This window comes from Rissa tridactyla, chromosome 5 (assembly GCF_028500815.1).
Source record: "Rissa tridactyla isolate bRisTri1 chromosome 5, bRisTri1.patW.cur.20221130, whole genome shotgun sequence".
NCBI classification, from domain to species: Eukaryota; Metazoa; Chordata; class Aves; order Charadriiformes; family Laridae; genus Rissa; species Rissa tridactyla.
Window position 1 is genome coordinate 43,855,359 of NC_071470.1, and position 10,607 is coordinate 43,865,965.

Genomic DNA, 10,607 nt, shown 5'->3' on the forward strand with positions numbered 1-10,607 from the left:
ACTACTATTTATTTGTGTCAGAAACTGAGTGAGAAAAATTCTTAAGACACCGATTCCATATGAACCCTCAGGGAAACAAGGCAAATTACGCATTTTCTTTAGATACACTGCCTTTGATAGCTGAAGAATGTAAATTTTGAAATGTGTACAAAGTTTATTTAAAATGAGACATTGTTATTTGCAGGGCATACTGTCTTTTTACAAAATATACATTCAACCAGCTCGTTTATAAAAATATCTATCAAAGATCACAATCAATGCCTTTTTCAGAGAAGATTTTATGGTATCAGCATGTCTAAAAAGAAGGGACATTTATAATAATTTTGTAGACTGACAATGGGCTTCCTAGGACCCCTTTGGTACTTGTTTTATTTATTTTTACATCTGTAAAGGAACATGCATATATAGCGCTCTGGTAGATACATTATGTTTTTCTTACAATTTTATCAAAGTTAATTGAATAATTATGGTTATATAAAATATCCAGTGCCACACTAAATCTGTATACTCATTTATAAGACATAACTGTTAAATAGTTACTCTTCACCTTTGTTGCTTTCCCATACTCTTTACCTGTACAGAGATAGCCATGGAACATATGAAAGCTAAGTTAAATAAATAATTAACAAATAAAATTAGTGGTAGTATGCCTCTAATTTTCGAAAACTTTTTTTTCAAAACTCCAAAGGTTTACCTGCAGGGCTGTTTGTTGGTATACACGAGTTTGACCATCTTTTCATGATGATTTTCTCAAACTCCAGAATAGGATGTGATGTTAATTTTTTTCTATACAGGGAAAACTGAAACTCCCCTTAAGCTCTGACTGTATGAATCTGATTAAGGTTTCAAGTTCTTAAGAGATGGGAGGGTTACATATAGACACTAATTAGAAAGTTTTGGCTATCCAGTTTTCTTGATTGCTGCTCTTTCACTTACTAGAAACTATGTGTTGCAAGACAAAATTCTAATACTGGATTTAAACCATGACACTGCTGATTTTCACTCATCTTTATACAATTTACAAAAAACGTTGACATTTCAAGCCTAGTGCAATGACTTAGAAATCTGGGCATGACTTATTTTCAGATTTCTTTTAGTTCTGCTAATGAAAGGGCCAAGATGTTTCCCTTTATGTGTAGTTTGTAATTTCTGCTGATATAAAAAGAGGGGAAACGTATATTTTTAAAAACAAAACGTAAAATAAAAGCTCAATGTATTCTTGACCTCCAGTGCTGAAAAGAACAGCCTGTTTTCTGTTTGAAGTTCTCATTCATTGTAGTGCTCTGTTCCAAATATCCCATTCATTTAATTACAGGAATAGAGTACTACCTAACACTGAGGTTGACCAAACAAAGGTTTCTTTTCAATGGTCTATTTTTATGCTCTATTTATAATACTGTAGTGGGTATTTTAGGAAAACTACTATTAAGCAAATAGGTCTATAGTACTGAATTTTCAAGTATGCTTTAGCTGTCTGGTTTGGCAGCCTGGTTTAAGAAAACAAATGACAAGCTTTGCAGTAACAGCTCATTAGGCAGGAGGATGGGCTTGACCTTAAGGCCTGACTTGAGAGCTCCGAGTTATCAGTTTTGCATGACCCTTGGCTAATCTCTTATCTCTGTGTGCTTCAATTCTCTATCTATAGAACGAGGGATAATTCTCTCTCTGCTTTCTTATATTGTAAACTCTTACTATACATGAAGCCAGTAGGACCACTAGCATGGTGCTGACTTTGGTACTATTACAGTTATATGTTCTACATTATTATTAAGGTAATTCCATAAAGATGTAATGTTAGGTGTTAAAACATATATGTATATATTATGAATATATAAAAGTATAAAGCAAAAATGGACTTCATGGTTCTGTGCTGGAGTCTGACAGTATTTTACCCTAAATACTGCCCTGCACACAGCCTGAATTGAGTAGTCAACAGCAGGTCCAACTTCTCCCAGTCTGAATAGAACAGACCATTAAGAGTCCCCTTGGACAAATCCTTCTTAAATGCCACTGCAAATCCATCTCAGGCACCCGATGTTTGATTTGGTCTTTAACTTTCACTGGTCGTTACGAGACCCAAAGAATTTATACAGAATGTTTCAAGCAGATAAGCTTCATGTACATCCTCCCATCACCACCCTCCGTTTCTTCCCCCCCCTCCTCCCTCCCTCCCTCTCTAAGGTGTGAGCCAGGGGCCTTTGTTCCAGGTCTTGCAGAAGGTCTTGCAGAATGTGGCAGACAGGACTGCTGAAGATGGGGCTGCGGTGGCTCTGTCAGATCAGCTGTTGTCGATCTGGACTTCTGACTAACTTCTCCATCAGTTTAATTGTTTCTCCTTTAAAACGCTGAAAAGCCCATTATGAAATTGCTGGGGGGAAAAAAGGAGAAATAGCCATTAATGAAAAATTTAGGAAACTGTCTCACACGAAAGAGAATATATTAATTATGAAATAGATGGTTGAAATTTGAGGTAAAGTTTCTTGATTTGGAAATTTCAGCTAAAAAGATTAAGAAAAAACAATCAAAACACCAAAAGCAAGAAGGCCTCTAATATAGGGGGGGGTTTCCACTTTTTTTTATCCCCTGCTTTGCCTACGTAACTGATGAAAAATCAAGTCGAATCCCCTGATCATTTCAAATGTTGTTACAAAAAAGAGAGGCTGCTACATTCATCCCAGTTTCCAACCACCTGTTGAAATTCAGGCTTAAGGGTCCATCCTGTTTGCATCTGCAAATAGCTTTATCCATATGTACAACTCCATTGAGATCAACAAGATTACTCTAGCGAGTCGAGTTACCCAGGCATGTAAATATTTGCTGAATTAGGACTAAAATTGGAAGGGAATGTAAACGTAGATGGTAAATCCTACTTAAGATAAAGGAGCTGAGTACCCACAATGACGACTGGAGTTGGCAGAGTTGGCTCAGGTGCCTGTCACCCCTTACTCCCCAGTGAAGCTTTATGGATTTCCAAGCAGCTTTAAAAAGCAGAATTATATTTAGCTAAATGTCTACAAGTTATATTATTAATTAATAAGTACAGTGTTTTGCTTCGTTATTGATTTTTGCTGCAAGAAACCAGCTCTCCATACAGGAGATAACACTGAAAATAGCTTTTATCTTGATGTTCGGTCGTGTAAGCGCACATATATTGTGCGGCTACTGCAGTCTCAAGCAAAATGCATTATATACTGTTTCAGAGCATGTTAGAGAAAATGTAATTGTTTTCTGCACGACAATCTCCAGATTAGGGATGCTGGAGGATGGAAGAAGGGGGGTTGAATTTACTTTTCTTAGGAACTAAAGCAAACCATTGAGAAGGATTCAAGAAATTGCTGGACCTAAATTCCACTCTCCCTGTCATTCAGTCTCTGCGTGTGGAGTGAATTGATCTGATTGCTTATCTTTTTAGGTTTATGCTTAAACTGATGAGGGAATCTCATTTAATCTGTCTCTTATTGAAGTGAATGCAGTAAGGAGACACAGCATTCAATAGTAAAGCATCCTTCTGGCATGTCCCTCTTTCTACTTGAAGCTCAATTCTGCCACTCAGCATGCAGCCCATCTGAGATTAAATTTAAGATAGGGTAATCTTTTTTCAACCTTCACAAAGTTGCCAGTTTACCATCCCATATGCACATTCCGTGTGTTTATAGGCCAGCACTATAGAGTGGAATGGCACCTTTTCACATGGCTGTTTTGGGAGTGGCGTAGGCCCTTTTCACCCAGGCAGTTTATGCACCGACAAGATTCTTGGTACAAGGCTGCTAAAAGGTTGACTTTGGTCTCCTTTTCACTGTTGACCGCTTAGTAAATCGAAAAATCTTGGATCCAAAGAGTGCAGGTTCTGCCCTCGTTTATTTAGGATGCTGTCACGCCTGGGGCTACAACATTATTTTAATATATAATGAGTTTAGAAGATGCAAAACTACTGGCTGCATGTTTTATTCATCCTTAAATTGCAAGAGCGCCTTGGTTTCCTTTTGATGCCTACCCTATTTGCATATGCTACCTGTGTGCTTCTGCAGTCACTTAGTATTTGAATGTATATGCCCTCATCAGCTATAAAGCATTAATGCTTTTGCACTTGTATAGCCTTTCATCCGAGGAGCTCAAAGTCTTTTGCTGACAATGATTAAGAATTACAGTCCCCTTTGAAGTGGGTAAATGCTGCTACCTTCATGTTACTGACGGGCAGAGCGAGGTGGCTTTGCCCTGCATCCAGCACCAAGGAAGTGTCAGCCCTTGGAGTCCCGGAGCATCCTCTCCGGCTACCGCTTCGCGCAGCCTTTACTCCTTACACCGTTTGCCCCGCAGCTTTGCCAATAGCCTTAAAGGTTTGTAGGGCAGTAATTAGTCCTGTTTAGCAGACTCGGTTGTTTTCCACTCTGCCTCGGTGAAGGTGTTTGCGCGGGGAGCGGTGGCCGGGGGGGATAACGCGGAGGCGGCGACAAGCGGAACCCGCACCCCGGCGGGCCACAGCCACCTCTTCACCACCAACCACCGGAACCCAGGTGAAATCACACCTGCGGCTTGGCTTGCTTCCTCAAGCGCCTCTTAAAAACTCTTCCCAAAGGCAGGCGTGGATTAGGAAACGTGCTGATTGTGGGGAGCGCGCCCGGCCGCAGCCCGCGCGGCGCCTCCGGGGGAACCTTGCGGGGAGGCGGCGGGAACTGTCCCCGTCCCCCCCCCTTTCCGACGTTATTACCCGACACGCGTGGATTCTTACCTGGCCCACGCTCCGCCGGGGGGGCTCAGGGGAAGGGAACCCGGGAGTGGAGCGGCATACAGCGCCGGTGGGAGCAGCCGTGCCGGTGGAGCTTCCTGCGCAGGGCCAGGTTGGCTGCGGAGGGAGGGAGAGACAGGCAGGGCGTGAGGGAGGTGGCCGGCAATGCGCTCCGGTAGTCACGGCGCGGGGGCGAGCGGTTCTGCCCGGCCCCGCCGCTGCCGGGGAGCTACGGCCGCCCGGCCGCCGCTACTGCCGTGCCGGCGGCGCTTCCCGGCAGCAGGTTTGGACCAGCTGCTTACCTTAGGCCACAATTTATTTCAGCCCCCCCCACCCCCCCAAAAAAAAAACCAAACAAAAAAAACACCAGTTGCCAGACTCCCGAGATTAGATACCGGATACATCATCTCATGCTGCCGCTATGAGCAGGGATGAAGCGCATGGATCCAGACAGCAGAACTCGGGCAACCACAAACTCGTCCCGGACGGCAGGAACGGCGTGTTGGATGGGCTTAGAGAAACACGCCGGAGGTGCCCACGGGAGGCACGAGCCGCGTCCGTGTCCCGTTCCCCCACCCCGGGCACACGCGGTCGGGGGGGCATCGCTTACCCGGCCTCTGCCCGCCGGCGGGGAGGAGGCTCGCCAGGAGCACAAACACGATCCAGAGGAGCAGCCGGAGCCTCATGTCTGCGGTCAGCGCGGAGGCGCGCTCCCAGGCTGTGTGGGTATGTATATAGGCGAAGAGATGTACAGAAATCCGGCCCGCGTGGCTGCAGGCGGCCGGCAGCCCCTGCCCGGCTCACCCACCAGTGACAAGCTGGGGAGCCAGCCGCCTTTTCCAGCGAGGTTAATGATCAGGCAGGGGGCAAGGTTCCTGGTTTGCACTGCGGTCAATGCCTCCTTCTCTTCCCTTCTCCCTTTTCCCTTTCCTCTCTCTCTTTTTTTTTTTTTCTTTTTTTTTTTTTGTCTTGTCACTCCCCCTTATTTTCCATAAGCAAACAACGCAGGAATTAAAAGTCCGTGTAAACAGCAGGTTCTGTCAATGCAGCAGGGGCAAGGAGCCTCTTGAACAATGCAGCGACTTCACTTTAAATTCAAGCCAGGCAGGGGGGGAAAAAAAAAAAAATATGTAAAACAAGCACCGATGTTCCCTCCCCCATTTGCAACTGTTTAAACTTTGCATTGCCCATATTGGTCCCACATGCAGAAAGCAATGGCAGTGGCAGGAAGCCCTCGTCCCCCGTCTCTCCCTCCCCTTTTTCCCTCCTGAAAGCGGGGGCTGGGAAGTCCCCCCAAGCTCGGCGCTCCTCGCAGCTCGAATGCCTTCTCTCTTCTCTAAACTAGCTGCCAAGTTGTGGCTATTCAAAGTGAAACTGGTGGCAGTTAAGGCTAATGGGTGTCTTTTGTACTGTCAAGTATTTTTAAAGGATCAGAATATTCTGGAATTAAATTTGCGAGACTTTTGGGGTTTGTTGTTGTTGTGTTGTTTTGTGGTTTGTTTTTTTTTTCATCGTGTCGGGTGAAATAGAAGTATTACACGATGTATCTGTTACAACAGTGCCATTTTGGGGAAAGCAGTTTTGGATGGGATGTTAGGTTTGCACAACCCACCTGTACTACATTGCATTATATTTGTACTGGATTACGGCGAGGGCTCGCTTTGACAAACCGCGCTGGAAACAGCTGGGGGGGTGGGAGTGCAGGTATGCCAGCCCCAGGAGAAGACAGACCAGCCCTGCAAAATGCGTTGGCAGCAGCGATGGTTTTGAAATCCCATGAATAACTGGCATCAGTTAAAATTCGACTGGTCCTTTTCTTATTTCCAACCCGCTGATTTCTTGGGATGGAGTAGCACCTAGCGATACGGAAAATTAAAATTTGTCCCTTTTGGGGAAAAGTTTCTGTTTTAAAATACGTGGGAAAGAGTACATTTCTGAATAGATGAACTACTACTATTACTAATAGAAAAGCATTAGCCAAAGTGGTCTAAAGTTGTTCTTTGCCTAATTCCCAGAAGAGTGGAATATATGCTTTTTTAATTTAATTCCTCCTGTGTTTTTTCCCCTGTTACAGGTTTTCACACTTTCTTTAAAAGCCTCTTTAACTCGATAATACATGTTAGTCCCTCTTCATAGAGTTATACGTCATTAATGGGTTACTTGATTTATCTAGGTAAAGTATACTTGTATGAATTAAAAGACAACTTGCAGCTTGAATACACGGTGGAAAGAGTTAGTGAATGTTATTTTAAAATGATGGCGAGACTGCTGAGGAAGGTGTCTCAGAGAAAACAGTAACAACGGAAATCCTCTGCTGGTTGATCCCATTGGTCCGTCATAAGCAGCGCACGCGTCCCAGTGTTCACCTGTACAGCTTGCTGGTCATTGTGTTTTCTCTGTACGATCTCTGGCCTTTACGCTAGACTTATGTTTTCTCTGTACAGTCCCTGGCCTTATAAACTTTAGACTAGACTATATAGACTAATTAAGGTTAATGCCACTAGCTCAGCTGAAATCAGGGTCCCATGGTGCCGGTGACAGACTAGTCCTAAATAGGGTATCCTTTCAAATAGAAAAGTGATGGAGAAGGAGAGATGTGGTGTGGCCGGGTCACACAGTGAGTTTGTGACAAAATCAGGATTACGTCCTCAATATCCTAAATCTCACTTTGTCACCGTCTCCACCGGGATACCTTTAGGGATGCGTTCACTTGTTCACCGTGACTGAGAACATGCTGGCCACTTCATTCATACAGCCCTGCAAATGACCATGACTTTAATTCATCAGTGAGCTGTATAAGGGGTCAGACTCATAATCTTAAGGTGAAAAGTAGTATAGTCTTCAAAGCGATAGGGACTCTGTAAATAGCTAAAAGAGCAGAAGGAATGCATAGACTATTGCCAGGCCCTCAGGCTATCTCTAGGCGTCTTCTGCACCGGTATGTGGTGAAGTTTGCAGACATTATGGGGAGACCTTAAATGTTAAGGGAATTGAGTAAGATGCGATATTTAAGTGCAAAATTTATCTTTTTATTTTTGACTTTAGTTTACTACGAGCTGTTCATTCCACAGTTATTCTGTGCAAAAGTCCAAGTCACTGTAACATAAGCATCACAGATTTCTTGTAATTTTCATATAAGCTACAGTAATAATTTGATGCTTACCCACTGAAGAAGTTTCTAAAAGGTATTACAGTCCCACTGTGGAATCTGTAGTTCTTTTGCAAGCAGCTTTCTTTCAGGTGCTTACCACTGCTTGAAATTAGGCAAAGAACAACTAGGCATAATGAAGTGATGTAATGGTTTCGCTTTTTCATAGTGTTTGCTGGTGGTTTTGTGTTTTGGGGGTTTGTTTTGTTTATTTTTGTTGTTTTGTTTTTTTTTTTAATTGGCTGAAGAGGAAAGGGAATGTAAAGTACATAGGAAAGCTGAAGGTCTGTAGATAATGCTTTATAAGCTAGAGAAGAATTAGTTCTTTGAATCAAAAGCTTCCCTTCTCTCTTATGATCTGAAAGGAACACCCTAAAGGGATGATGATGATTTCAGCGCTTATGACCTATATCATTGCTATTTTTCCAGTAGGCTCTCCGTTCCCTACCTCCCCTTTGGTAGGATCAAAATAGTCAAATTATCAGTTTACTTCCACAAAGCGGAAAAAAAAAAAATTAGCACATTGCAGAAATCATTTCAAAAGTCACAACAAGGAAAATTAGGACTGCCTTTGCTGGATAACAAACGTTAACTGTAAGTAACACACATGGCGTTGTCATTAGCTTGACACATTTCAGTAAGTCGTATTCAGTACTGCATCACTTCACTGGATATAAATTGTTCTGCATGATATTTTCAGTACAGAGTGACCGTTACAGTCTGTTTGGGGGAAAAATAATTTGAAATCATTGTGCCATGTCTAAGAATAAGGTTGAGAGAAATAAGGGAAAAGTGACTGAGGGAGTATCAAATTATTTTGTCACACACAGAAAAATATAAAATCTTTTGATAAGTTAAATGAGGGAGCAAGTGATTGGAAGCACAAAAGATAAAATAATGGGTAGGAGCAGTAAAATTCATAGTAATAAGAAGTAGACTAAGCAGACTTGGATGATATCAACAGGAGAGGAAGATAGTTGGGCGCTTACTGGTGAGGAGTAAGGGATTAATTTGCATTCCCTATTGGGCTGCCAGTCAGGTATTGTATCCTACCTTTCCTTTGAAGACCAGCACATAACTATAAACTCTAGTGTTTATCGTTAATCTTTGAGAACAGCTTTCAAGTGCTATCAGTATAAAATGTTAAATGGTAGTTTCTCAAGTGCAGGAATTAACTGTTATAAATGGCAATACTGGTTTCACTCTCTGTACCTCAGATACCCGCTTGGATAATATCTCTTCCCTCCCTAGAGATCTGTAAAGATACATTGATCATTGTGGATCTCTACTGTGCTATGAGAAGACATGCCAAATGCTCAGCAGAGTCATAGTAATAATGAAAATTCGTGTTTATTTCGACTTAGAAGTGTCAGATAAGATACAATATCAGAGTTTCTAATCAAATTTTTTAACTTTGTGTTCCCCGAATTCATCCATCCTGCTAATCCAGAGGAATTATTTCACTAACCAGTCAAGATCAGGGATAAAAATGTTTACTTCAAGATAATTTGGTGAAGCAAATAATCAAGGCCAATGGCAAATATCATTAGGAAAAGTTCTAGGCTTTTCCTAGTTCCTTTCTATTACATTGCAAGAGCTGTGCAACAGAGGAAAGAAAAAAATGCAAAAAACATTATGTGAGTCACTGCTTGAGGTGAAAAAGTTGGCAAAGCAATTCTCGAAGGGATAAATTTTGAAATGTTTAGGTGTCTGATGTATTTTTTTCACCACAAATTTCACTAGGATTATTATCTCATGGTTTTATTGGGTCTGTGTGCCAGCCACGAATATAAAGGATGGTTTTTCTTCAGCTCAGGGTACAGCATCAGAGGCCAAATATAATGTATGCCTTCTTCATTGACTATAATTGAGAAGACTACTTTTTCTAGACAAAACTTCATGAGTTTGAAAATTATGACTTCAGGAGAAAATGATGGACTTTCTGTCATGATTTTAATCTGTGCTTGGAAATGAAAACCTACTCAGTAACTAAAACCCATTCCTCCTTTTTTTTTGCATTTTATGCTTTTTCTGGAGGGAAAAAAAAATAAAAAATCCACTTCTCTGCCTGTTTGTGCTCAGCTGCCTTTCCTCCTTTCCTGCCTGGGGGGTGACGGTGCTCCGGAAGAAAATGGTGGTCATGAGGCCAAAGGAATGCGTACCAGTAACCTGACACTGGAGACAGATGTGCTCAAGGAAAGGAAATGGGGGATGTCTCAGACTAGGCTAAATTTCGACTCTTTTTTTTTTTTTTCTTTCCTGTTTGAAAGGTTTTCCCTGTGCATTGCAGAGATGCGCAACCTAGACAGTACATTTTCTTTATTTTTAACCTGGGAAGAATGTTTGCTGCATCCATGGCAGCGTCTCCAGAGTCTTACTGCAGTACAAGTACAAGAAAAACATTCTCTGGTAAACTTCAGTCTGTCTCAGTTCTGTAACCCTACAATCTGTAGAGTTGATGTCATTTAATACAATGAAAGTAGTACCAGCCACGCACCTGAATAATCATAAAGTTTCTCCTAGACAAATGATGATTTCATCAGTTACCTACAGAAGTGAATTGATGGATTTTCCTTTTTACTTTAAGGAAAACACATTTACGTAGGCTTGAAGGTGCACTTATTTGTCAGTTGTTTTCCATCCCTAACTAGTAAATTTTATTCTAAGATTCATCTAGGAAATATATATATATATTTATTTATTTTTTTACTATTATTATTTTTTACCAGGAAA

The 10,607-nt window shown here is 41.9% G+C and overlaps 1 protein-coding gene across 1 annotated transcript; it reads right to left on the bottom strand.

Annotated features, from left to right (window-relative positions):
• On the bottom strand, window positions 1-5,904 carry APELA (apelin receptor early endogenous ligand). Its single transcript, XM_054202735.1, has 3 exons — window positions 5,337-5,904; window positions 4,730-4,843; window positions 1-2,368 (listed from the first exon to the last, which is right to left on the bottom strand). The coding sequence occupies exons 1-2, from the start codon at window positions 5,410-5,412 to the stop codon at window positions 4,755-4,757; spliced, it is 165 nt and encodes a 54-aa protein (XP_054058710.1). The 5' UTR covers window positions 5,413-5,904; the 3' UTR covers window positions 1-2,368; window positions 4,730-4,754.
• Window positions 5,905-10,607: the final 4,703 nt, after the last annotated feature.

What these genes read in the sequence shown, in the direction of transcription:
- APELA (XM_054202735.1), bottom strand. Translation starts at nt 5,412, where the DNA reads ATGAGGCTCCGGCTGCTCCTCTGGATCGTGTTTGTGCTCCTGGCGAGC. An exon ending in CGCCGGCGGGCAGAGGCCGG is followed by an intron (nt 4,844 to 5,336) that starts GTAAGCGATGCC and finishes CTCCCTCCGCAG; the next exon opens with CCAACCTGGCCCTGCGCAGG.